The sequence below is a fragment of the Festucalex cinctus genome, chromosome 16, assembly GCF_051991245.1.
Source record: "Festucalex cinctus isolate MCC-2025b chromosome 16, RoL_Fcin_1.0, whole genome shotgun sequence".
Taxonomy (NCBI): Eukaryota; Metazoa; Chordata; class Actinopteri; order Syngnathiformes; family Syngnathidae; genus Festucalex; species Festucalex cinctus.
Window position 1 is genome coordinate 4,852,739 of NC_135426.1, and position 27,030 is coordinate 4,879,768.

At 42.5% G+C, this 27,030-nt stretch overlaps 3 protein-coding genes and 1 long non-coding RNA gene across 20 annotated transcripts in view; 3 read left to right on the top strand and 1 right to left on the bottom strand.

Annotated features, from left to right (window-relative positions):
• Window positions 1-2,471, top strand: part of kdm6ba (lysine (K)-specific demethylase 6B, a) — a 140,884-nt gene extending 138,413 nt beyond the window's left edge. For all 6 annotated transcript variants that reach the window (XM_077499582.1, XM_077499587.1, XM_077499584.1 and 3 more), the window contains 2 exons: window positions 1,006-1,176; window positions 1,257-2,471. In XM_077499582.1, coding sequence (XP_077355708.1) covers window positions 1,006-1,176; window positions 1,257-1,331 — 246 coding nt within the window. In that variant the 3' untranslated portion in view covers window positions 1,332-2,471. The remainder of the gene's footprint in view (window positions 1-1,005; window positions 1,177-1,256) is intronic.
• A 608-nt stretch (window positions 2,472-3,079) lies between these two features.
• Window positions 3,080-8,655, top strand: LOC144003821 (uncharacterized). 9 transcript variants are annotated; one of them, XM_077500419.1, is made up of 7 exons: window positions 3,080-3,203; window positions 4,613-4,663; window positions 4,769-4,850; window positions 5,248-5,289; window positions 5,350-5,390; window positions 5,475-5,531; window positions 8,517-8,653. In XM_077500419.1, exons 1-6 carry the CDS (start codon window positions 3,144-3,146, stop codon window positions 5,508-5,510), a joined length of 312 nt encoding a protein of 103 aa, XP_077356545.1. In that variant the 5' UTR covers window positions 3,080-3,143; the 3' UTR covers window positions 5,511-5,531; window positions 8,517-8,653. The 9 variants fall into 9 exon arrangements, 5 of the variants coding, with proteins under 5 accessions (XP_077356545.1, XP_077356546.1, XP_077356544.1 ...); XM_077500418.1 differs by lacking the exon at window positions 3,080-3,203 and adding an exon at window positions 3,243-3,391; XM_077500415.1 differs by lacking the exon at window positions 3,080-3,203 and adding an exon at window positions 3,243-3,391 and having other exon boundaries at window positions 4,769-4,830.
• Window positions 8,656-9,071: 416 nt separating this feature from the next.
• Window positions 9,072-11,753, top strand: LOC144003688 (uncharacterized). The gene is made up of 4 exons (XR_013279039.1): window positions 9,072-9,986; window positions 10,051-10,146; window positions 11,296-11,509; window positions 11,583-11,753. It is a non-coding gene; the product is annotated as an uncharacterized LOC144003688 (long non-coding RNA).
• Window positions 11,754-12,469: 716 nt separating this feature from the next.
• plxnc1 (plexin C1) overlaps window positions 12,470-27,030 on the bottom strand; it is a 35,632-nt gene continuing 21,071 nt past the window's right edge. For 2 of the 4 annotated variants that reach the window (XM_077499933.1, XM_077499932.1), the window contains exons 24-33: window positions 25,944-26,112; window positions 24,745-24,845; window positions 24,531-24,603; window positions 24,283-24,317; window positions 24,100-24,195; window positions 23,853-24,016; window positions 15,703-15,850; window positions 15,505-15,645; window positions 15,355-15,429; window positions 12,470-13,168 (exon numbers count right to left, since the gene is read on the bottom strand). In XM_077499933.1, the coding sequence (XP_077356059.1) occupies window positions 13,064-13,168; window positions 15,355-15,429; window positions 15,505-15,645; window positions 15,703-15,850; window positions 23,853-24,016; window positions 24,100-24,195; window positions 24,283-24,317; window positions 24,531-24,603; window positions 24,745-24,845; window positions 25,944-26,112 (1,107 nt within the window). In that variant the 3' untranslated portion in view covers window positions 12,470-13,063. Of the gene's footprint in view, window positions 13,169-15,354; window positions 15,430-15,504; window positions 15,646-15,702; window positions 15,851-23,852; window positions 24,017-24,099; window positions 24,196-24,282; window positions 24,318-24,530; window positions 24,604-24,744; window positions 24,846-25,943; window positions 26,113-27,030 lie in introns of those variants that run through there. The other 2 variants (XM_077499934.1, XR_013279023.1) reach the window with 2 other exon arrangements.

The window sequence follows — 27,030 nt, forward strand, 5'->3', positions numbered from 1 at the left end:
ACCCAGAGGTGTACATTACAAAATATAAAGCAGGATTTCCAGCAGACAACAACGTGCAGTCATTGTCAACAAAAACTCGGCTGCACTTCCTCTTTTGTTCTTTCATATGAACGTATAATTGTTTATTTACTTCAATAAAACATGACTATATTCTTAATAACTTGAAATTAGAAGATAGAAAAGCGATTCAATGTCAATATTTGAAATTTCCCATCCCAGCAAAAACAAAGGAACTTGAATTTAAATAAAATGATGAACAATATTTACCCAACAAAAGAACTTTTGAAGAAGAAATTTAAGATGAATGTGGGAAATTGTGTTTTTTTGTGAAATGGAAATGAAGAATTGGATCATCTTTTCTTTGTATGCGAGTTTTCAAAAAAATTTGGCTTGACTTTCAACACAGATTGCTAATCTTACCATCACAATATATATATATATATATATATATATATATATATATATATATTTATAATAATTTTTGACTTTTGCATAATCATTATAATTTTACTAGGTAAACACTATATACACACAAATGTCGTTTCTGTAGGCAAATATTGCTCATTGGAAAAAGAAACTGAAATCTTACAGTAATTCGCTGCTACTCATTTATACCATAAATACAGCAAGATGGCGTAATTTATTGAAAAAACTACTTGTGATTTTTTTTTTCATTGCCCTTTTTTGTCTTTTATTTGAAATGGAAATGCCCTATGCTCTATTGTTTGCTCGTTTGTTTGTTTGTACTCTTTATGTGCATGTTGAAATTGATTGAAATGCGATTGTATCTATTTGATTTGTACTGTATTTGAAATTTTGAAAAAAAAAAAAAAAAAATCTTTCATATGTAAGTGTGCCGCCATCAAGTGGTCGCCAGTGGAATTACACACAACATAAACATGGAAAAAGTTATTTTCATCTGTTAAAAAACAAAAACACGAACTAGTCGGGCCGGGAACCTGTAATGGATGTCGGGTTTACCGTTTGACCTTTTTTGGCTTGTAGGTGGAAGTGTTCAATTTGTTGTTTGTGACGAGCGAGAGCAGCAGCAGGAAGACGTACGTGGTGCACTGCGAAGACTGCGCGCGCGAGCGCACCCCCAACCTCAACAACGTGGTGGTGCTGGAGCAATACTCCATGGAGGAGCTGACCGGCACGTACGATTCCTTCAGTCTGGTACGACGACTTGCGACCAAGTCACTTGTCCCTTTTTTTTTTTTTTCCCCTTCCCTCCTCTCATCATTCCTCTCTTCCAGGCCTTCTCCTCCGCGTCCTGCTCCTCCTCCACCTCCACCTCTTCCTTGTCGTCGTTGTCGTCGTCGTCACGGTGACAGGACTCCCCCTTTCCCACGTCTCCCCAAGCCACAACCAAAACTCCTGCGAGTCGGGACAAAAAGCAAAAGAAGACTTTCAATGTTGATTCTTGAAGGGTTTGTTTACTCAACTTTTGAACTGTTTACAGATGACGACGCAGCAGTTTACACCTCTCAGATGGTGCTTTTGTCAAAAACAACTTTTGTTCTTTTTTTGTTGTCTTGGATACTGAATACATTTTGTACATGCTCTTTGGTTTTGAAATGAAAATAATTTATTCTTTTTTTTTTTGGAAACTAGTTTCGCCTAGATTATATATACCACATTGGCCTTGTCACTTGTATTTAGAAAATGGAAAAAAATACGAATAAGAGAGAGTATGGAAGTTGTTTTTTTTCTAAAGCATTAAGAAGTTTGAAATGTACAATTGTTTGGAATGCTTCAAGACATACGGGTTTTGATATTTTTTTTTAGGGCTGGGGGTTCAATTTATCTTTGTGTGTGTTTTTTGTTCGTTTGTTTTTTTTAAATATACATTTATTGCTCCTGGAAATGATGAATATTCAAAGTTGTTTTGTTTCTTTTGGTTGGTGCTCGCCTGCTTGTTGTGTGGCCTCTTGGAGAGGGGAAATTGTACATTTAATTTAAGAAGAAAAAAAAACATTCCCTCTATTTATTGGATGGCAACATTTCCCACCTTATTTTTTCCATTAAAAACAAAACAGGGCTTTCCCTCATTTAACATGCTGTCCTTTATGATGATGATGATGATGCAGTTTTTTGATGTACATGAAATGATGTAAGCCCACATTTTCCTGTAGACTAAAGACACACTGCTCACGTAGAATTTGTGTGAAAATTCATTTTTTAGGGGGAAAACTTTGATGAAACTTGATTTTATTCTATAATCTGACGAGGGGATAGATGGTGCTAAAAAAAATCCTCTCTGTTTTCATAAGAATTCTATTTTTCCTGTTGCAATATTCTCATTTTCCCTTCTTTGTGCTCATCTATTTATAACTGCACTGTGTAGAAAGTTTGTACGATACACACACAAACAAAACACACACCAAACTGAGCCAGACTTGTCTTAAAAACACTTTTGTGAACTTGTGTGACATTACTTATGACTATTAATAAACTGAGATGAACTTGCATACCCTGGCTGGTGAGCACTCGCCAATGCGACAAATAGCAGGATGGAGTGTCCGACTCCGGGTGGACTCGGTTTTTTATTTTTTTTATTTTTTTTACGTTCCACCAGGACGAAGAAAATGTTTCGCGCAAGGAACAAGGAACAGAAAAATGTTATTCTATAACATACTACGGGCTTAAGAAATTATATAAATACATTAAAATTAGTGCAAATCTCCACGAAGAATTTTGTCAGAGTACTAGATTGAATGAACGTATTGTCTGAATTTGTTAAATAACATTAAAAAAAAAAAAAAAAAAAGGCCAGAACGCATGGCTTCTACAAGGAATGTGATATTTTGTTTTTGATATTTTGTTTTCCTGACAGCATTTCTCATACTGACCAGGAGATGGCGACAGCGTGGCACCTGAAGACAATCTAATCTGGTTAATGAAAGAAAAACAAATAAAATACAAAATAATAAAAATTTATTACATTTTTTTTTATATAGACAAATGATACTGTGCTATCAACGCCATTTGTTCATGTGATTCCCTTTGAATGCCAATAGTTTCCTACAGTCATCATGACCGGTAAACCGGTGGCACTAGTGTGCAAACATCTGTGCTGTAGCTCATTAGGTGACAGGTGTTCACGAGAATATTCATCGCGTGCAGTGAACGTGTGGCGACAAATGGCGACCTTCAGCCTTTTTTTTTTTTGTCACTTGCTGCATTCCCTCATCGAATTTGAGGTTTGTTTTGTTTCTGTGAATGTGATGTTTTGTCTAATTTACTGTTTTTGTGCGGGCTTTTTTTTTCCTGCCACAAGGTGGCGAATAGCCCCACCGGAAGCTGCAGGGGTATTCCGAGGGCTTAATTTCCGGGTTACGCGTTGGCGGGAAATGTTTGCAGGCCAGAGTGCAAATGGACGCTGACAGAGGTCAGTTCGCTTTATCGCCAGAGACTTAATTTGTGCGACTTGTGATTAAATGTGCTGTTAGGGCTAGGGATGGATAAACCGAGGCTTTCCGAAACAATGAACCACTTTCGAGACAATTGCGCCTGGCTACGCTAAAACGAAGCACTGCTTCGAGGCATTTGACACACTGCAAGAGCTCCATCTGCTGGTCAAACTTGTGCACATGGAATTTTTAGAATCACTGTTTACAAAGCTTCATTACTTGCGATCATGTATGAACCTCGGCATTTCATAAGTTCAAGTAAGTTTCAGTAGATGTCTATCTTTTTTAAACTGTGGGATTGTGTCCTTTTTAAAGTGTTATTTACACAAGTAAAGTTGAACTTTCAAGTTTGTGTATTGTTTTTGTCTAAGGTGTTCGTAACAGTATTTTTAGAGTAGGCTATTATTTATTTACACTTGGAAGAGAATAAAATAAAGAATTGGAAAAAAAACACAAATGATAAACGCCTATCTCTCATGGGTTGAAGAACAACCTCGCCTCGCGATCTGCAGCTTCAGCTTTGACTGCAGTTTGCAGGAAGATTTCGACTGACCAGACACATCACTGACGTCAGGAGTTCTGTGGCCGATCATGTCGAGCAGCTGTCTCTCAAACTGAAGGTCGTGAATTCGAATTTTTACTATTATTATTATTATTATTATTTATTTTGCGTTCTTCCAAGTGCAAATATTACTCTGAAATTGTCTATTTGGTCGCACTGTAAATAGAGTCAAATTTACTCGACAGAATATAATGTATAAGTGCGGTGCTTGTGAACAGGGATATTGTTTTTTTTTTTTTTTTAATATATTATTATTATTATTATTATTATTATTATTATTATATGGGACACGTATTTCCATAATTCTAGAATGGAGAAATATTTGAGCCGAATGATCATTACATTTCCTATTTTTTGTATCAAGTTATTGGGGCTTTAATTACTGCAGGCAGGTTTGTCAAACACCGAGTTCATCTTTCCCGTGAAATAGCGTGAAGTCGCTCACACGTTTGTGGCGTCCGAGGCCTCGTTTGCAGTGGTCACGTGATTTTCGGCATGTCCGAAGCAGTTGTCGGACCACTGCTTCGACACGCCTCCGCTTCACTTGCTCGAATCAGATTCGAGCAGGAAGGCTCGAGCGTAACATCTATAGTTAGGGCTTCAGTTTGGTTTTATTTTCGAACATTTTGGTTTTCAGGGGTCGAGATCATTGGAGCCAGGTGTGTCCATTGGGAATGGCGTCAGCAAGGTGCACTAAATGGCCTCGCAGCAAGATGGCGACCAGCTCGACCACATTTTTACACTAAGGCAAGCACACTAGTTTGATTTGATGGTGACTGTCATTGTTTTTCAGTGGTTTTGTGCGTGTTGCGGGTGTTTTACCACCAGAGGAACAGGAACAGCGTTCAAGGAAAGGTTTGTGGTATATACCTTAGGTAAGTTGGCACACAACTGATTTGTTTGCTTACCCCATCAATTTAGGAACCAAGTGGCACAACAAAGATGACTTGACTTGACACGACAGTTTGTTTGTTGGACACTGTCTGGGGGTGCATCTGAATTGTGACCAGTAGGGGGCAGAATATGGAGCTTTGTTGTTTTTGTTGGAAAGGTCTGGTTGCAATCAGGGCAGGTATGGAAAGTGAACTGATGGTTGGTCCATGCTGGTGTTTGCAAGATCTTGCTGGAGATGGTTTGTAGTTGTTTGGCTTGTCTGGATCCAGAGCAGCTTTTTGATGGCAACTTGAAAGTTGGGATGGGTGCACAGTGTAGGTAGGATTTGAGGGAGAAGTCCATCATATTGATAAAACACATTTTTTGTCTGTGTTTCAGGGTTGTCTCAACACCAGATGGAACAAGTGGCCCTGGACCAAGGTCATGAATACATGAACAAACTGAAGTGACCTGCATGCAATTGAAATTTTCTTTTTGCAGTGTGCATATTGGACAAAGAGTTGGATGTACCAAAAAGCCAGGTTAAAAAAAAAAAAAAAAAAAAGTACACAAAGGTGTAGTGTTGAGGGAAAAAGTTGTAAAATAATTTTCCGATTGGTTTTCAGCAAATGGCAGAGCAGTCGTACTCACCACCCTACTGAGTTGTACGCCTTCTCCTACAGGTGATTGGTCGATCCATCTCATCCCTTTTCCCCCTCAATGTTTCCTCAGATGGGGTTTAGGTCGGGGGATGCCACAAACGTTGGGCCATCTGTGGGCTCAAGAAACCCGAAACATTTGAGATGGTTTTTGTGACTAACGGCCTTGACAAATGCATTTGATTGAATTCATTTGAATATCTTAGTCTTTTGGTAAAAGGTGAACCAAACATCGTCATTGTCATAATTTATACACCTCCAAAACAAAAAGACATATATTCATGGAGGAATTTGAAGAAATGCTGTCAGTAATTTGTACCGACTATGACTATCTGGTCTTAACTGGAGACTTTAACATTCATGTTGACAACAACTTGGATAAAAATACCAAAGAATTTTGTAATATACTTGATACTTTTGGTCTCTCACAACATGTAAAAGGTCCAACACACAATCAAGGTCACATTCTTGATCTCGTCATCTCTAAAGGTGTTGACATTTTATCTGTTGAGGTGAAAGATCTGGCTATTTCAGATCATTCCTGTGTGTTTTTTGAATTACAAACAATCCCAGAAGTTCAAACAACTACTGTCTCGATTAAAAAAAGGTACATAAATGAGAATACAAGCAATATGTTTATGGAATTAATGGCTGCATCACCAACTGTAAATGCAGAGACCGTTGATGAACTTCTGGATGAATTCACCTCAAAAATCTCAAATGTTTTGGATGCTGTTGCTCCTATTAAAACTAAGACCATTTCATCCCGAACTAAAACACTTTGGAGGTGTGCTACCAACATAATGACTTTGAAATCTAAATGCAGAAAAGCAGAGCGAAAGTGGAGAAAAACTAAACTCCAAGTTCATTTTGACCTGTACAGACAATGTCTTTGTCATTTTAACCAAGAGTTAGTAATAGCTAGACAACAACACTTTTCTGAAATTATTAGTAGGAACCTCAACAATACACGCACTCTATTTGCCGTGGTTGACAAACTTGCAAATCCCCCAAATCAAACAGCGCCAGAACTCCTCTCAACAGATAAATGCAATGAATTTGCCTGCTACTTTAGTGAAAAGGTACAAGCCATCAGGTCAAACATTGTTACAAACCAGCAAAATAACAAAATGATGCAGCACTTAAAATCACCTAGGAATAATTTAATTACCATGACAGAATTTGACTCAGTGGATCAAAATACTGTAGTAGACTTGGTTCAGCAATTGAAACCTTCCACGAGCGGTCTTGACACAATTCCATCTGGCTTTTTCAAAACCATTGTGAAATCTGTTCAGATCGATTTACAACAAATAATTAATTGCTCACTTCAATCAGGTGAGCTTCCTAAATCTCTGAAAGTAGCCGCCGTTACGCCCATTCTAAAAAAAAGAGAACACTGGATGTCTCCCTGCTAGCAAATTACAGACCAATCGCAAACCTTCCCTTCGTAACTAAAATAGTTAAAAAGTGGTTTTTAATCAACTCAGCAATTTCTTGAGCTTAAATATACTTTTGGATAAATTCCAGTCAGGTTTCCGACCTCATCACAGTACAGAAACAGCTCTGATTAAAGTACTGAATGATATAAGATTGAGCAATGATGCAGGGAAGGTATCGGTGCTCGTCTTGTTGGACTTCAGTGCAGCATTTGACACAATTGATCATAATATACTGTTAGACAGGCTGGAAACTTGGGTGGGGTTAAATGGAACAGTCCTTAAATGGTTCAGGTCCTATTTGGAGGAAAGGAGTTACTTTGTGACTATTGGAAATTTTTGAATCTGATCGAAAGGCCATGACATGTGGGGTCCCTCAAGGGTCAGTGCTTGGACCCCTGTTGTTCAGTCTGTATATGTTACCTTTGGGTCAAATGTTTGAGAACGCCGATGTTGACTATCATAGTTATGCAGATGACACACAACTGTATTTATCAATGTCCCCAAATGACAGCAGTTCTATTAACGTAGTGTCATTCTCTAGAGCAAATTAACAACTGGATGAACCAAAATTTCCTTCAGCTGAACGAAAACAAAACGGAGCTAATTGTTTTCGGCAATAAAGAAAAGAGAATTGCTGTTTAAAAACAGCCTGAGTCACTGTCTTTAGAAACTAAAGACCAAGTTCAAAATCTTGGGGTACTAATAGACTCAGACCTGACCTTCAGCAATCATATTAAATTCATCACTAAAACAGCCTTTTACTAGCTGAAAAACATATCCAGACTGAAGGACTGCATGCTTCAAGCAGACCAAGAGAAGCTTATCCATGCTTTTATCTCCAGCAGACTCGATTACTGTAACGGTCTTCTGACTGGACTCTCTCAAAAGAACATGAGACAATTGCAGCTCATTCAGAACACTGCAGCTCGAGTTCTGACCAAAACAAAAAGATCAGAACATATTACTCCAGTACTTAAGGATTTACACTGGCTCCCAGTCAGCTGTAGAATCGATTTTAAAGTTCTGCTACTCGTCTATAAATCACTAAATGGTTTGGGTCCTGAATATATCCAAGAAATGCTGATTGAGTACAAACCCAGCAGGGCTCTGAGATCTACAGACTTGGGCCAACTAGTGGAACCCAGAGTTTGAAGTAAACATGGTGAAGCTGCATTTAGCTATTATGCTGCACACAGATGGAATAAGCTACCAACAGAAGTGAAGTCAGCCCCGAGTGTAAACTTTGCTTTTTTCTTATACCTTTGATTAGGGACTTTTAAACAGCTTTAATTAAGAGTTTTTTGTTTTTTGTTTTATTATTTTAAACTTCCATATGTTAAATGTTTTAAAGTTTGTTGAATAATGTTTTAAGATTGTTATTGTATGTTCTTTTTAGTAAATTTTGTAACATATTTTCATTTATTTTTCTTCCACTGAATGTTAACTACTGTTTGTTGATGCTTATGTGTTGTCTTTCCTTGTGTAAAGCACATTGAGTTGCCTTGTGTATGAAATGTGCTATACAAATAAACTTGCCTTGCCTTGAGCATTTGATTTGTTTTTGCAGGAAGGAGTCGTCTGTCGAGTCGAACCACAGCAGCGTCAAAAGTGCAAATGTGTACAAGATGAGTAGTTTTATTTTTATTTTTTATTTATTTATTTTTTATTTTTTATTTTTTTTTTGTATGCTGTAAGTGAGGACTCTCATATTGAGCAACATGAATAGAACCTTTTTTTTTTTTTTTTTTTTTTTTTTTTTATTCTTCCCGTTTCAGGTTGAAGAACACAAAATGTAGTACACAAACGTCCTGGAGTTCAAGATGAATGTCTTGATTGTGCCTGAGGTGAGTGTGCGACTATTGCACGTCAACATGGATGGCAACACGTTAACATGAGTCTGTTTTATTTTTCTTGCAGCGTTTCCAAACAAGAACGGTGCGGATGCTACGCTAAAGAGCAGAACACCAACCATACAGGGAGAGTATATATATATATTTTTGTACTTATGTTTGTCTCTGCTCAGTCAAGAACTCACTGGGTGTGCACCAACTCACACCGACTGCATGCTTGCCCTTCTTCTTCTTCTTCTTCTTCTTCCTCTTCTTTTTTTTTTTTTTTTTTTTTTTTTTTTTTTTTTTTTTGTCGTCCTGAGCTGTGCGTCCAATCAAAACCATGATGAAGCCTGTTTGTACATCTATGAAATGTTCAAATGTTCTTTTCAACAGGTTTTGATTTATTCCAGATTAAACAAAGTATTCCTTGACTTCTGTATGTTCCAAATGTGCTTTTGTGCTTGAATTCAAATTGTAGCATTTCAAGTTGTCTGTTTGAGACATTGTGAAAGGAGTACATGCATGATGCGTTTAATGATTACGAATATACAGGACTCGCTCAGAAAATGAGAATATTGTCATAGTTATTTATTTTCTGTAATGCAATCAAAAAAAACAAATGTCATACATTCTGGATTCATTACAAATCAACTGAAATATTGCAAGCCTTTTATTGTTTTAATATTGCTGAATATGGCTTACAGCTTAAGGAAACTCAAGTTTCCTCTATTAAAATATTAGAATATTTCCTCAGACCTAATCAGCAATATTAAAACAAAAAGGCTTTCAATATTTCAGTTGATTTGTAATGAATCCGGAATGTCTGGCATTTTTGCTTAATTGCATTACAGAAGATAAAGGACTTTATCAGAATTTTCAAATTTTCTGAGACAGCCCTGTCTAGTGTTTCACTACATTTTTGGTAAGCATGGTGTGTAATAAAACTTTAAAACCAGAATGAAACAAACATGTATGGCGCCTTTCACAATTAATGCACCCAAAAAAAAAAAAAAAAATCAACAGCTTTACTTAACTCAAAAAAAAAAAAAAAAAAAAAAAAAGTAATTAAATCTTGCATAAGAGCTGGAATTGTTGTCCAAAAGTAATACTGTCGCCCACTTTTGCAGCCTCGTTCACGTCCTGCAAGTTGCTAGATGTTGCGGAGACGCCACTGGATGAAGGTGGTGATGATAATGATGATGAAGGTGATGATGATGATGGTGTGGATATTGAAGTACACATGTAATTGTCCAGTATGTGTTCTTGCAGGCTGGGCCACGAGCCAGATGGGACCAAATGTCGTTGGTGCAGGGCGAACCGGTCAAGTCGACGCTCCAATCAAATAAGTGCGACAGAAGAACTACGGTACTCTGTTTACTTTCTGATGCTTTTTGCTGTGTGCGTTCTCCACTGAGCGACTGGGCCAAGATATGAGATGGGCCAATTCTTTGGTGATGACACTCTGGAAGTTTTTGCATTGATTGATTAATTGATTGATTGATTGACAGGGTCATGTCTGGTGGAAGAAACGCTTCTTCCAAGGAGTCCGCCTGAGGCGCTTCCATTCATCAAATGGAGTTTCGTGTTGTTTGACTTGAAATTTTTTGTCACCACGCTGTTAAATGTTGTTCACTCAGCATGCGTTGCATCCTGGATGGACCTTGGGTTCGAAAGAGTTTCCGTTTTGAAGTGTCGTAACTACCATCGGTGGTGGGAGCGAACAGTTTCAAAATATATGCTCAAGAACCTTTTTAAAGATTTTTCTTTTCACATGCATGAAAAAGTGTACAGGTCCCCTCAAGTTTGTCATAGGATTGCGATGTGTGCACATGCGAGCGTTTCGTTGTCAGGGTTCATTCAAGATTGCAAAGACGTTCTTTCGCCAGACTCTTGCAATCTCGTTTTTAACATGTTTCAAAATTTTCTGAGCAACAAGAACAATTCTTAAAAACAATATGCCAGGGGCAAAAGTCTTTGCAACATTGCACAAATTGAACAAATCCTGATTTCAGGCAACGATAAAATGTTCTCAGCGATCACCGATTAATACAATGCTTCTCATTGGTCAAGACACATGTCACAGACACAACAGTGTCTCGCATTGGCTCAGCGGGGCCGTCAATTTATAAAACCAGATATGATATTGTCCAAATTTGTGTGTAGAGCGATGGGAGCCAAGTTTGACTCTTGTCAATATTTTCTGATAAGTTATCCTCCCATCCCTTGACTCAAACATGATCAATCCACAGGGCCCACAGACTAGGAAGGCGATTGGTCGCTCCATCTCTGGTTCTTTGTCAAGGTTTCTTCAGATGGGGTTTAGGTTGGGGGATGCTGCCAGCTATCGTCTCAAGAAGCCCTTTGAGATGCTATTTGTGACTAACGAGCTGTACAAATGCACTTGACTTGTTCTTGCGGGAAGGAGGAGTCTGTCGAGTTGAACAACAGCAGTGTCGAAAGTCAAGACTGACCATCGCACAAGTTGTCATGTGCATTCGTGTGCTTGTTTTACAGGGTTGAAGAGAAGTCTGACAAGTTATTTAAGTTGTTTGGGGACCGAGCAGCTTTTTCCTTTGAGTTGACATGCGCAGTGCAGGCTTTGAGTGAGGACTCGATCATTATTGCGCAACATCAATCCATCCTCCAGTGTTTGTTCCTGTTTCTGGCTGAACTTAAGAGTGCAACAAATGGACCACAGCTCCACATGAACAACTTCATTGCTCTTGAGGCGAGTGTGCAATTGTTGCACGTCAACATGGATGATAACACATTCACTTGAGTCTGTTTTCTTTTTCCCGCAGTGTTCCCAAACAAAGGTTGCAGGAGAAGAACACCAACCAAACAGGGAGAGTGTTTTTTTATTTTTATTTTACTCACTGGGTGTGCACCAACTCGCATTAAATGCATGTTTTTTTTTGTTTTTTGTTTTTGTCCTGAGCTGTGCATCTTATAAAAACCATGATGATGATGAAGCCTGTTTGTACATCTATTCTGATGCTTTTGCTCGTTCTTGACTGAGTGACCGGGCCAACATCTTAATGGGGGGGCGGGGGGCACTTCCCCACCATCACCATGTGGAGGTTTCTGCATGGATGGACAGGGCCAGCCGAACCTGCAGCGTTTCAATTCATGAAAAAAACATGAAAAACAAATGTGAAAAAAATACTGACAAAAGAACCCAATATATGCAAACTGATTGACTGACTTGCAACGTGATGTGCTCAAATGTCAAACGATGTTGCATCCCTCAAGTGTGCAAATCGTGCATGAAGCAAAAGGTCCTTGTGAGAAACTGCAACATGATAAATATTTGCTGGTGTGCACACTTAACTGAAGGTCGCCATTTTGCCGCACATGTTCACTGCACGAGATGACTCTTCTCGTGCACACCTGTTACCTAATGACCTACCTGCCGGCGGCTTCTTCTGCGTGCCACCCACTGACCTGTCATGATGACTGCAGGAAGCTGTTGGCTTTCCAAAAGGAATCACATGAACAAATACCGTGGATTGCATTGCACAGTATCATTTGTCTATAATACTACTACTACTACTAAAAAACAAAAAATACAAAACTAATTTTCATTAATGTATTTGATTTGTTTTTCATTATGCAGAAGACTAGATCGTAGTCACTGTCTTTGCTAAGAACTTTGTTTATAGACTGAAGAGACGATGTGAGACATGTCTTTGTAGCAGTTTGCAGCTTTAATTTTCAGCCGACATCAGGCACTTTGACAGAAAGCAATGAACACAAAATAAACGTATTTGCTATGTACACATATTCACAGTGTACAATATGAAGTTATAGTAGCTGCTAGACAAAATAGTCACTGACATAGTTTAGCTCGTCTGCCAAAACAAGTAGCTGTCCACCTCCAACTATTAGCATGGATCAAATTAGCTTGTTCATCTCACAAAATCGTTTCACTAAACATGCCCCAAGTAACTTCACAAACATTGTTTCTTCACATTTACACATGAAACGACTTCACACACAATTTGTGACATGATACATGGAAGTTTTGCTCTTTTCTGGCTGTGTCCTGGACCATGGGTGGAGTGTGAGGGGCAGAGGAGGGGAGGAAGGAGCTGGGGGCACGACATGGCCCCCTGGTCCAGGTTGGTGGTTTTGGGGTGAGGTGCGGCTGTGCTGTGAGGATGAATCCTCTTGAGATGTGTGGAAATGGCAGGTCGGACAGTTTTATCGATTGACAAACTTATCCCTTTCATGCAAATACACTCACAACCTTTGAGTCATTGCCAGGTCATTTTTCATTGCTTCAGGTCCAAGAGCAGCTCCTCAGTCCATCAAACATCTCTTTCACCTGTTGCAGTTGCTCCCTCACCTCCCCGGGGGCGCCGTCCTCCTCCAGCTTGGCCGTGATCTGCAGGAGGAGCGAAAAGGACATGCGAGTTCAGTCACCTGACGTCAATGTCATGCTTTCAAGCCCCAAATTTTCTTTTGTCATGACCTGTTCCATCTCACTTGTCTCAAACGCAATACTCTGATTTGTATTGTGTTTGTGGAGTAATAATTTAATCGATGAATCCAAACTGTTTTCAACCATTCACCAACTTAGATTTACAAACCTTTAACACTCAATGTGACATTGTGACGTTACTATCTCTTCCTCACTAAAGTCAACACCTATAGTATGTGCGCATGCATTGCCGCAAATAAGTACCGCATACGGCCAATGGACTTCCCCTTTTTAGGACCCTTAGCTGTTCAGTAACCTGCCTGAATTCAAATGGCGCACTGAAGGACCTTTCGCTGCCTAACAACGTGTCCTATGTCAAATAAACAAACTTGCGTAAATGTAGTAACGATGAGGAATTGACAACAAGAGGAAAACATGATCATCACAGCCAGCTATCAGGACTGAGACAGGGCCAGAAGAGAAAACCACCTTTCAGAATGCTGTGCCAGGAAGTTAGTTTTACCCGCTGAAGTGAGTTTTTACTTGTTTACCGCAGGCGGGGGGGAAAAAAAAAAAAAAAAAAGAGTGACTTGCCCGCAGTCCCAAGAAAAAAAGTGCAAGTACTCAGTGAAAGGATCCGCAAGTACTGATCCGGTTCTTGATGATTACATTGACAGGCGAAAACCTGGTCCACTTCTGGGCAATACTTGGTCCATCAATTTTTTAGATTTCCCTTCAACTCAAGAATCACTGAAAAAGAATGCTTTGTTAATTGTTATATAATTCATTGATTGTTCCATACCTGACCTATTGCGTTGAAGTGTGGGGGTGTGCTTGCAAAACCTACAACGATTCCATCTTTCTTTGACAGAAATGTGCAATTTGTGGATGTGGATACAGAGACCACACTAATCCATTATTTTGTAGTGATTAGAACATAATTCACCCACGGAACGTTGGGACGAAGGGGGAGTTTGTTGGGATGAAAGGATGAAAGGATGAAAGGATAAAAGAACAAAATGTTGGTAGGTCTGTGAGCCTCGCGCAGAGTGCGTTGTTGTTGCTGTTAAACGATGAGAAGCTGATATCAATAAACCGCCGGTCTTTGGCTCCGGACTTCAACACTCTGCCTCCGACTCCCGTCACTGCTCGCTACAATTTATACAACTAAAACCTTTCAAATTTAATGAATTGATGGAGTTTAACCATCTCAAAATAATGTTTACAGGGATACTTGACTCATTGAGCCATTTTGAGCAGTAAAAAGTGAATATTTTGTCTATAATTTGGTAACTTAATTATTTTTCAGGCACAATTAATACCTTTAAAAAGTATTTTTTTTCTACTTGCTGTCGACTGATGATGACATCACCTGTGCTGACAACCAATTATGGCTCAGTTCACTGACCAAACCCATAAAACAGGTGAGCCATGACTGGCCGTTACCTACTTCTTCATCACAGGTGACGTCATCATCAGTGGACAGCAAGTAGAAAAATTACTTTTTAAAGGTATTAATTGTACATGAAAAATAGTGAAGTTATCAAATTCATTCTGGACAAAATATTAACTTTTCGCTGCTTAAAATTGTTCAATGAGTCAAGTATCGCTTTAAAGCCCATCAGGAAATTTTACCAGTTAATATACAAATTTAATTTAAAAAAAGGGGAAAATGGGTATAAATTAAGAGGAACAGATGTTTTCTCCAAAACAAAAAGAACAATGTATTTCAACTCAAAGTGTCAGCTTATGGAACAATCTCGATTGTAAAACAAAATCATCTCGGTTTATCTGTATTTTTAAAAACTTAATAGCACAAGGACATGCTGCTGAATTATTTGATAGAATTGTTACATTGAAAGCTTCTTGACCGCTTGCTGTGATTTATTTTGTTGTTGTTGTTGATCAGGGGCAGATAACACAAGTTTGACTTCTTTCTGTCCCTTTTTATTTCTCTCTTTTTTTTTTTAGGAATGAAATCAAATTGAATTTAAATTGAAGCTGTTAATTGTCTACCAAATGGGTGAATGCCCACCTCTGACAGTTGACCTGAACAGGAAGGAATTTATGTGGCCAAACGCGGATGGTAACCTTCTAACGTAATACCGAACTTGTGCAACAACGCGTGACAATCATGAGCGTGCGCTGACCTCTGCGAAGTATCTCTGCATCATCTTGTAGAGCTCCTTGAGGGCCGCTCCTTCGTTAAACTCGTTCTCGTGTTTCTGAATGTCAACACACACACACCGCACGTTCCGGTTACAAACATTTGCCTTTGCATGTCGTCGTTGCGGGGTCACCTTTGACTCCTCTTGCAAGAAGTTGTGGAATTTGGAACGCTCCATCGGCGGCTGCTCATGGACCTGCCTGTAGTAGGCTTTCACTTCCTGTTTGAACTTGGGAATGTCTTTGGCATACAGCAGCTTGTTGGTGGGCGCGTGCTGCGGCAGAGAAACCGTTCAACATGTTTGTGGCGGCGGCGGTCGGCAAGCGTTTACCTTCCCCAGCTGCGTGTCGCTGAGGGAGAAGGAATCCATGAAGGCCTGCGCCGTGACGGACAAGCAGCCGTCCAAGTGAGGACTTTTGTCCATGTCGAAGACGAACTGCGGGTTCTTCAGGATGTTCACCCAGAAGCGCAGAGGTAAACTGCAAAATGAGAAAGAAAACTCATTCACTTCCTGTGTCAAGATGATGATGATGATTAAAACGAAAGTTACAACTGTAACTACGGTTCTATGAGTCCCGGACGACCGCCAGAAGGCGGTGCTTTAAGCACTGAATGTTCCTTTCGCGCATGCGCAGTTCGAGTAATGCATACCAAATTAGTCACCTGTGACCCCTGGGTGACCCTAGAAGGGTATAAGTTCCGGTGTCACCCAAGGTTCGTTTCCTACGGAATCTTCTCGCGTGAACACGAGGATTCCGAGCGACAGGACGCCCTGGCGGTCGTCCGGGACTCATAGAACCGTAGTTACAGTTGTAACTTTCGTTCTATTTCGTCCCTCCCGACCGCCAGAAGGCGGTGCTTTAAGCACTGAATGACTAATACCGGCGTAGTCGCGAGGGATCTCAGACACAAACCTCACTGAGAAGCCCTAACAGGACCCAAGATCACGCCAAGCGGATGGGGAGAGGCGACATCCACGCTATAAAACCTGGAGAAGGTGCAAGGCGTCGCCCATGAGGCAGCAGCACAGATATCCTCCAGGGAAACACCCCTCAGGGCGGCCCAAGACGTGGCAACGCTCCTGGTGGAGTGACAGCGCACCCCTGACTGCAGGGGGCGGCTAGACAGCAGGTAGGAATGGCGAATGGCATCCACGACCCAGTGAGACAAGCGCTGCTTGGAGAGAGCGGAGCCCTTGGTAGGACCACCATAACAAACAAAAAGCTGGGCAGACGTACAAATGTCCGCCGTAGCGTCAATGTAACACTGCAAGGCTCTCACCGGAAACAAGACGGTGCCCTCGCATTAAGAATGGTCCGTGTGACAGACTCTGTACAGCCGGTCAGCAGCGTTTGGGGCCCCTCAGTGGCCAAACACACAAGCGAAGGCGCCGAGGGTCGGGATGCCAAACCCGACCTCCCTGTTGAGACAACAGGTCCACCCTGTCGGGGAGACGCCACGGCTCGCCGGAGCACAGTTGACGGAGCAGGGGGAACCACGTCCGGGCCGGCCAGAAGGGGGCCACCAGCAAGAGCGTGTGACCCTCCTGAAGAACTCTCTGAAGCGTCAGCCATATCAGAGGGAGCGGCGGAAAGGCGTAGAGAAGGCACTCCGGCCACGGCTGCGCCAGTGCATCCAGACCCAGAGGGCTGGTGGCCTCGCTCAGGGAAAACCAAAGTGGGCAGTGGGTCGAGGCCTCGGAGGCGAAGAGATCGACCTCCGCCGTGCCGAAGCTGCTCCAAATCATGCGCACCACCTCTGGGTGGAGGCGCCACTCACCCGGAGGAGGACCCCGACGGGAGAGAGAGTCCGCGAGCTGGTTCCGAACCCCCGGCAGATAGGTGGCCCGTAGACTGGCCAGACGGGGAGCAGCCCACCTGAGAAGGAGCTGGGAGATCTCCAATAGACGGGCGGACCTGACGCCGCCCTGATGGTTTATGTGAAACACGGTCTTGGTGTTGTCCGACCGTATGAGAACATGCCGTCCGCTCAGGTAAGGCAAGAAGTGCATGAGTGCCAAGTGCACCGCCCGAAGCTCCAGCACATTGATGTGATCGGCCCTGTCGCGCACAGACCAACTTCCCTGAGCCGTCCTGTGCTGCCAGACAGCACCCCAGCCCGTGAGGCTGGCATCCGTGGTGACTGTTTCGCGGCGGGCCGGGGCCACACCCAGCGGGACGCCGCTCAATAGAAAAGCCCTCTCCCTCCAAGGTGCCAGGGCGAGGAGGCACCGACGGGACACCCTGAGCCTCCGGTGGCGGTGCCACTTGGCGTCTAAGTGGAAGCCGTTCAGCCACCTCTGTAGTGGGCGCAGTGTCAGCAGGCCCAACGGGACCACAGCCGTCATGGACGTCAGCTTGCCCAAAAGCCGCAAGTAGGCGACGTAAGGCAACAGCCTGCCCCCTCGAAAGTGCGCGAGGAGGCGAAGAACATCGTCGACTCGGTGAGGAGACGGGTGGGCTCTCATAACCGTGGTGTCCAACGTCACACCAATGAAGTCCGTCCGCTGCGAGGGGACCAGAGAGGACTTGGGCAAGTTGACCCTGATACCCAAATGGGCCACATGAGACAGGAGATCGGAGGTGTCCCGGATCACCTGAGCCCGCGACGGCGCGCAGAGGAGCCAGTCGTCGAGGTACGGCAGCACCTTCATGCCCACAGACTGCAGGGGCGCCAGAGCAGCCCTCACAAACCGAGTGAAGACCCGCGGAGCGAGGGAGAGCCCGAAAGGGAGTACACGGAACTGCCAGTGACGGCCTTTGTAGGCAAAACGGAGAAATCGACGGTGTCGAGGTGCGATGGGGACGTGGAAGTAGGCGTCCTTCAGGTCTATAGACGTGAACCACTCCCCCTGGGCGAGCGACTGCAAGACGTCGTTCGTGGTTAGCATGTGGAATGGCAATACCTTGAGATGTCTGTTGAGCCCCCTCAGGTCCAGTATCGGTCGGTACCCACCGGTCTTCTTTGGGACAAGGAAGTACGTCGAGTAGAAGCCCCCGGGCTGTGCCAGGGGGTCCACGGCCTCGATCGCGTCCTTGGCCAGGAGGGTGGACAGCTCCTGGTCCAGAGCTGAGGCTTTTGCCGGGTCGGCGATGAGAGTCATCCTGACCCGACAGGAAGCAGGAGGCCGGCGTCGGAACTGCAGCTCGTACCCGTAGGTCAAGATGGAGACCACCCATGGGTCTGAGGCACGAGCAGCCCAGTAACTGAGCTGCTGGTGGGAAAAATGTCCGACGGCCGGCCCCAAGGCCTCAGTCCCTGGCCCTCCGGCCCCTAGGGGCCCGAGAGGGACGGCGGGTGGGGCCTGCAGCCCGTGGTTGCCCTGAAGGCAAGCGGGCGGAGGAGTGAAAGCCCTCGGCGGGCCTCTGCGGGGGTCGCCGGGTGCCATAAGCCTCGGCAGTTCGGGGCTGAGGAAACCGATGAAAAGCAGAGGGTACCCCAGGCCTACCCTGTTGGGGAGGCAGGGCCCTGTTGAGGCTGGAAAGCTGCTTCCTGGTCTCATGAGCCTTAACCGTCCTTTCCAGTGCACCCACAGCGGCAGAACCAAAAAGCTCCCCCGGCTCCACAGGAACACCACGGAGGGCCCTCCTAGAGGCCTCCGACAAGGGGGACTGCGCTAGCCACACCTGGCGGCGCGCCTGCACTAGGAAGGACATGATTCGGCCGTGTTCCCTAGTCATGAGGGCAAAAGCCTGGAGGGCTGCATCACTGAAGGGCACAGCAGCCTCCACGCTGTCCGCTTGCAGGGATGTAGAGAGAGCAAGCATGAGGTGAGCCAAAGAGTTCCCAATGCGGCCAGCACGTGCACCAGCGCCATAGGCCCGTGTGAGAAGGTCGTCAGTCACATGACATTGGGGTCGAGGACATCGCACAGATGCCCGAAGGGTCTCCTCCGGGGACACAATGAGGGATGCGACAGCTGGCTCCACAGCAGGCATCCGGTCCAAGCCAACACTAGCAGCACCGTGCATAGATGCTAAATCACGGCCATCAGCCGAAGGACGGGAGAGAGCCCCAGGATCCCTCCAGCAAGCATGTAGTTCCCGCAGATAGTCCTCAGACGCGGGGACAGAAAAAGCCGAGGAAGGGCGCCTGCGCCGGAAGAAAGCGCTCTCAGACGCCGATTGAGCCTGTGGAGGCACCTCCAAATGCAGGAGGTCCAAGGCATTGCGCAGGACAGCCCGTATAGAACTATCCCCCGCCTCACTCGACGAACTCTGAGCGGACGCTGGAGAGTTTGGTCCCAAAACCACAGACCCCGGGTCACGGTCGTCATCATTAAAAAAGGAAGCCGAAGCTGCCAAGGAAATGGCGTCCTCCTCAGGAGGAAGCACTGGCATGGGTGGGGTGGATGGTCGCGGCATGGGCAGGGCAGGTGGTCCCGGCCCCCCCGTAAGTGTGGGAGGGTGACGGTCCTGCAGAAGAGATCTCACCTTTGCCAGCTCAGCCTGAAGGTGCCCAACCTCCGAAGCAAGTCGTCGCTGCGCCGCCCTTTTCCTGGGGGGGGGCATGTACAGCAGAGGACACACCGAGACGTTTCCGGCGCCTCGGTTGGGAGGACGACAGATGACCCAGTGGACTGGGGTCACTGACACCAGGACTGCAGGCCCGGCCATCCCCGGCACGGTCAGAAACAAGACACCTCGGGCAGCGATCGTCCAGGACATCGGAGGCCTCAAAGAGGATACCACAGTCCACGCAGCAATGGGAGTCCTCCATTGCGAACACAAGGAGGCCCAAACAGTGATGAGCGGAAAGCTGAGGGAAGGGGGCGCGAGCGCCACCTGCACAGCCGGCCCACACCGAGCAGCCGACGCGTGGGTCGGGGCAAACAGTAAGCCGGTAAAGCAGCGATAAGCCGAGGGAAGGGGGCGCGAACGCCACCTGCACAGCAGACGCACACCGAGCAGCCGACGGAGGGCGGGGGCAGACAGCCAGTTGTCAATAGTAGCGATAAGCTGAGGGAAGGCGCGCGAACGCCACCTGCGCAGCAGACGTACACCGAGAAGCCGACGGAGGGCCGGGGCAGACAGTTAGTCGTTTATAGTAGCGATAAGCTGAGGGAAGGCGCGCGAACGCCACCTGCGCAGCAGACGCACACGGAGCGGCCGGCGGGCGGGAGGGGCAGACAGCAGTCGCGAAAGCGGCGACAAGCTGAGAGAAGAGGCGCGAACGCCACCTGCACAGCTCAAGCCAGGTGCGCACCGCAGGCGGGACACGCACAAAGTAAGTAAGACAAACAGTCGAGCGAGAAGCGCGACGCCGTAAGCTGGGAGCGGGAACGCTGGCGCTGCCCTCACCAGCAAAGGCACAAAAAGAAAAGCAACAACCAAACGGCAATACCGCCGGAGAAAGCGGCGCTAATAAACCGAGAGAAGCGCTAACGCTGCCAAAGCTAGCGGAGGAAAAATTAGGGTAGACCACGAGCCGTGGTAGCCAGGGCGCTAACGCGAGGCTAGCCACACAAAAACTCAAAACACCGCAGTAAACGCGGAAATTAGACGGCAAAGTAGACAAGTAGTCAATAACCTTACCCCACGGGAGGTTAGAATACACGACCACGTCGGGTCACGAACGAAGGAAAGAAAAACACCGTCGCCGCAGCCTTTGGAGGGCGAACAACGCAGCTCCGACCGATCCGGTCACAAGGCTCCAAGCGGCGCGGTCAAGAGGATAAATACAAATCCCAATTCTTACACTCTTCGAAAATGTGTCGTATGCATACGCCACGCGAGAAGAAAAGAGGAAACGAACCTTGGGTGACACCGGAACTTATACCCTTCTAGGGTCACCCAGGGGTCACAGGTGACTAATTTGGTATGCATTACTCGAACTGCGCATGCGCGAAAGGAACATTCAGTGCTTAAAGCACCGCCTTCTGGCGGTCGGGAGGGACGAAATAGAACTGTCTTACTTCATGCCAGATTTCAATGATCATACGAAACTTGCTATAGTCAAATTGGCTGATTCAACATCTTGACAAGACCATTTTAAGTGCACTATGCTAACTTGAATGAGGACTTCATCGGTAACACTGTATGACGTGAGAAAATATAATAAATCATTTCTGATGTTATGCATACTAGTGTTAAATTTATCAGCCAATTTGAAATTTAGTCTCAGTTTTAGTCCAGTTTCAAACACGCTTTTTAGTTTTTATTATAGTTAGTCAACCTCATCCCGTTTTTATTTAATGTTAATGTTTTCTTTTTTTTTTTTGCCCCTGATGTTTTTTTTTTAGTTTTTCCTTGCCCTTTTGTGGTTTGATCAGGGGATGTCGTTACTATTTGTCAACTGTGGGCATGTGAAGCCCTTTGAGACTTTTGTGTGATTAAAATAAAATTAAAATAAATTAACTTGACTTGAGTTGATTTAATCCATTTTTAGTCGACTATAAATCGAGCATTTTAGTCTTTATTTTAGTCCAAGAAAACATCATTTTATTTGTCTAGTTTTAGTCAACAAAAACTGTCAATGTTTTAGTCTTGTTTTAGTCAGGACAATCCTTTATTAACCCCTGTATTTTTTATTTTTTTGTCAGCAGATTATGTTGAGCATTTCAGATCTAAAACTATTTAAAAAAAAATAAAAAATAGAGCAGCGACAAGATTTGACAAAATCATATCATTTTCGGCTCATTTTCGTTCATGGACTAAAATGTCCATCGATTTTAGTCTAGTTTTTATTAAGTTTAGTTTTCATTGATGAAATTAACACTAATGCATACTACAACCATAGCATGTCTATTTTTTTTTTAATATCACATGCATGGTATTAGTCAGCCATTAACTGAATAGTATGACCTAGAATGAAAGTTTTTTTTGTTTTTTTTTGCTTCCCAATTTTAATTTTGTTATCGTACTACACGTTTTTTTTTTTTTTTTTTGTAAAACATCTTCTACAACTTTTTTTTTTTTTTTTTTTTTTTTTTTTTTTTTTTAATAGGAGCCTTACCATACAGGGATGTTTTTTTTTTTTTTTTAAAGTTTTACAAATAGGGCTGGACAATTATGGAAAAACCATAATAATCAAGACCAAAACTATAATCATACACTTGTACCCATTCAAAACATTAGTTTAACATTATTATTTTGTCAAGTATGAACTGACCTGATCAAATTCAAGCCACTTGCACCTTCATTCATTTTCAAACTTAAGCATTACATTACCCTCTTTATCATATTTATTTATTTTTTATCTTATGTTATTTTCACAAGTCTGGGGAATTAACGAGTTAACCTGGGACCTCAGAAAATTGCATTTTGTGCTATGTCATGTGGAAATGTGTGTCGACATGACAAAAAAAAAAAAAAAAAAAAAAAAAAAAAAAAATCCTTGGATATTTGTATCCTTGAAATTTGAGTGTAGGAAAATGTATTGAATCCTTGAAAAGTTAGCTTTAAATATGACTTAAAAGGACAGCGAGAAATTAAATTATTCAGAAAGTAAAATAAGAAATAGCAATAAAAAAACACACAAAAAAAACAAATACAGGGTGTTCCTGCGCGTTTTGGCCTCTTGGGGGCAGTATGGGGCCGTGCATCCATAGTGTACATACAAAGTGAGAACAGGAGAACGTTGCGGTTGAATTCTATTAAAATAACTAATTTTTCAAAAATTGGGAAGAATTAATTTGTGCTTTGAGTAATGTTATCTTACCTGTGGGTATGTGTTTCCACAGCATTTGTGTGTGAATATACAGTTATTTGAAAGAAAAAAAACAAAAACAAAAACACTCCTGAAGTGGATGCGAACTTCTCCGTTAGCATTTGAATTGGATCCTATTACTATTCACGTTAGCATTAGTGCTAGCATAGCTATTTAATTTTTTTTAAACGAAGCATGTTTTGTATTTAAATATACAGTGGATGTAATTCTTGTCATGTGTTTATTTTTAAAGTTAACTCCAACTGGGGTGTCATTAAAATTAAATTGAAATGCCTTGCTCATTTCATAACTGGATGTGCTGCTATACATTGTCATGAAGCATGACATCTTACCATAAAAGTCAATAAAAATGGTCTCTACATCTCATAAATGAATGATGTCCCAATACACCCTCTCAGTCAACATGGTCAGACTAAGCGGCTGATGTACTAAAATCTTTATCCATTGAACAAGGTCGTGCTGTACACAAGGTCAGAAATGAAGGATCTGTTCACTTCCTCTATTTTTGCACATCCGCTTATCACAGGCCTGCTTTGTTTATTTTGAGTCTAGCCTGTTTTTAAGATGTCCTTCCTCTTCTCTTCACAGTGACTGCTTATTTATTTATTTGAAACTAAGCGAGTGGAAGATTTGCCCGGTGCTTGTAGTGCTTTCACATCTTAACACCTTTTTTTTGTTGCGGCTTTTGCACTGCGGTGGCTTTTCGCCAGTTGACATGGCACCAGTGCGCAGAATTTGTTGAATCCACATCATCATTTGAACTATTTTAGAATCAAACTTTTGCACTGGTGTAAAACAAAATGGCATCCCCACCTATTGGTCTTCCAAATGTGCAGCACATCTGGATCAGGGATCTTCATGTTGTCTGCTTGAGAGTCCAGGAAGTCAAAGAAGTATTTGACAGCCAGTGGCGCTCTGCAGTTGGGCATCCCCCAAATGGACCTGAACACGTTCTCTACAAATGAATGCACTGCCACCTAATAAGACACAGAAACGTATTGTGATTTCCTCTGGATAATCTGCAGGAAAAAGACAAACGTTTGAGGAAGCATTGTCGCACCTTGGTTGAAAGCAGTTTGGTGAGGTGCACTTCCTTCAGTTTTAACTTCTTCCTCTCCAGATTCTTTCCCCTGTCCTCGTCCACATCGGGGTCAATCTGCAGGGAAGCTCGTGTCTGTCATTGCTCGTGTCATCGTGGTTAAAAAGGGTGATGGTGCACATGATGTCGCAACCAGCCACTTACCAAGTGGAAGTATTTCCCTGAGAAGTTCTGATCATCTGGAAGGAAAACATGCACAAGTTTAACTTGCATCACGTCGTTAAAAATACGACACGTAGATTGAAAATGGTGTTACGATACATTATGTCATGCCAAAAACGATGACATTGACACGAGAGCAAAGTAAAATGCAACTTGACTGCCTAATTAATGCCAAAAAAGGTGCGTTATGATGATGTCGTGACATGCTTGAGTTTTGCAAAGCGGTTCACCTTTCAGACTGCTTTGGGGGCTGACAGAAGGATTTCTTTTCGAAAGCACCTTGATGGTGGCTCCGTCTGGAATCTCCACATCAAAACAGGATATAGTGAGTGAGCAGTAGCACTTGGGCAAGAAAATATTGATATTGTCGGGTATAATGCAATTCAGATTCACATTTGAATTGCAGTGTCATGATGCATATCAATATGCCGTCAACATTGTCACCTTGTAGTGCTGGAGAGTGTTGAGCATGGTCACCTCTCCGATAACTTCAGAGCTCGCATCCACCTCTTCGAGAGCAACGAAGACTCCATCCCTTTCAAACTCTGCAATACGACGGTTGGCATTACATGCATTTTTGTTTTAGTAGTTATAATCTACTTTACTTACCTGCTATATTATGGTACAACTAATCAAACTGACATTGCGATGTAGCGGAATTCAATTTTAAAATCACAGAGGAGGCAGTTTTGGATTAAAAAAAAATTGAATTTGGTCAATAAATGGCTCTGTTGTTTATAAATATGCAGTTTATTATATCATTATACCGTGTCTACTAAAATCTTGTGCTTCACAAGTGCAGTCCACATGATTCCATATCATTATTTGATGAAATGTGAAGCTGAATTGATAATGATTTTTTTTGTATTCATGTTGCAGTCCGACTTATGACTGAGTGATTTATGTTGACACCACACTTGCTTGGTACAATTTCTAAAGTTGTCAGTGAATGCTTAAAAGACTGCACGTCAAACTGCTTAGTTTAATTTATTTTCTTTCATTTTAGCATATCCCTAACCCAAAACACCAAAAATATTTATGTATATTAAACTCATTTGTTCCCAAAAATGTATAAATACATTCTATTTTAAATGTTTTAAGTGTCCCAAAAATGTATTTACACATTTTTATTTATTTATTTTTATGCTACAGCAGACAGAAGGCTTGGATGCAGCCTCACAACTGCAAAGAACTGTTGGAGAAATGATAGTTATTACACAAACAGCCAGCAGGTGGCAGCAGAGTAAGGGAGATCAACCAGGATCATGTTGAAAAAGCTCAATTACTCAAAATTCGAAATAGATTTGTGAATAATGATGACACTTAGCTATATCCTAATGATAATTAGCTGGAAAATGGAAACAGATACAAATATACATTTTTTCCCTGATGGAAGAAAGGACTGATTCTTTCTTTTGGTAGGTGCCATGTTTTTATAGCAATAGAACATAATATTCTGTAGGCCTTGCAACATATTCAATTGCTACAAGAATGAAGGGGGGGAAAACAATCCTAATGAAATAATTATTAAAAATCGTTCAGCGCTATTACCTAACCATTATTCTGCAATACAGTACTTGTGCACGTACGTATCCTGACATACACAACTTACTGTTATTATTTGTTGCCTTGCAGACTCTTACCAATGTTAACGCTCGTTTGGGGGCCGTTGTAGGGGAAGCCAAACTTGGCCTTGAAAGTGTTGAGGATTTTCTCCTTGACCTGCTCCACCGTGTCACAGCTGAGGGCGATCACCTCCAGGGGCTCGCTGACCTCGCCGTCGCTGCCCACCGCGAACAACACCTTCAGCCTCTGCAATCCACATGACGTGGGCAAGCGTGAGGATTAACGTGACTGACAGCGGGTTCTGCTGTCTGTTGACTAATAATCACTCTTCATCTTGCATCTTGTGGTTCGACATGCAGCTCGTAATGGGAGGAAGTTTTTGTTTGAGATAAGATTCAAATGTTGAGGCTGCTTTAAGTAGAGTTACTTGAGGACAGATGATGCAGTTTTATTTATATACGTTTTGATTATTTGACCGTAAAAAAAAAAAAAAAAAAGTGTGTCTATGTGTATATTCTACAGAAGCGTATTGCATTCACTTGAAAAAAAAAAAAAAAAGAAACACAAAAACAAAACAAAACCTTTTATTTTTTTTATTTTTTTGGGGGAGCTTTGTCTTTTTGAGTATTTATTCTGTTTTACTGAATATTTTTTTCTGTCATAAAAAACAGGGAAAAAACATGAGGAAAAATTAATGAGAAAAACAGGAGAAAAAAATATTCAGTAAAACGGGGAAAAACGTTATTAAAAAAAAAAACAGAAGAAAAATGTTTCCCCCTGTTTCCTGAGTAATTTTTTTTTATGACAGAAAAAAATATTCAGTAAAACAGAAAAAAAAACATTCAGAAAACCACACAAAAAAGCTCCCCCCCAAAAAACAGGAGATTTTAATTTTTCCTAGTGAATGCTATACGCTTCCGTAATATTGTGCAATATACTGTACAGTATAAAACATTTTTGATACGACTTCATTGATGGTGATTTAGACACACCGACTTGCAAGTTTCAGTTCCTTTTGGCTATTTCCATGTATCTCTCTTCATGAATAAATAATCACTTTGCTGTAAAATTAACAATTCTAATGAACTACATATTCAAGTCTTGTCTCATACTTTTTACTCAAAGTTAAAATAATGCAATAAATTGTCCAGCATTTCATATAAA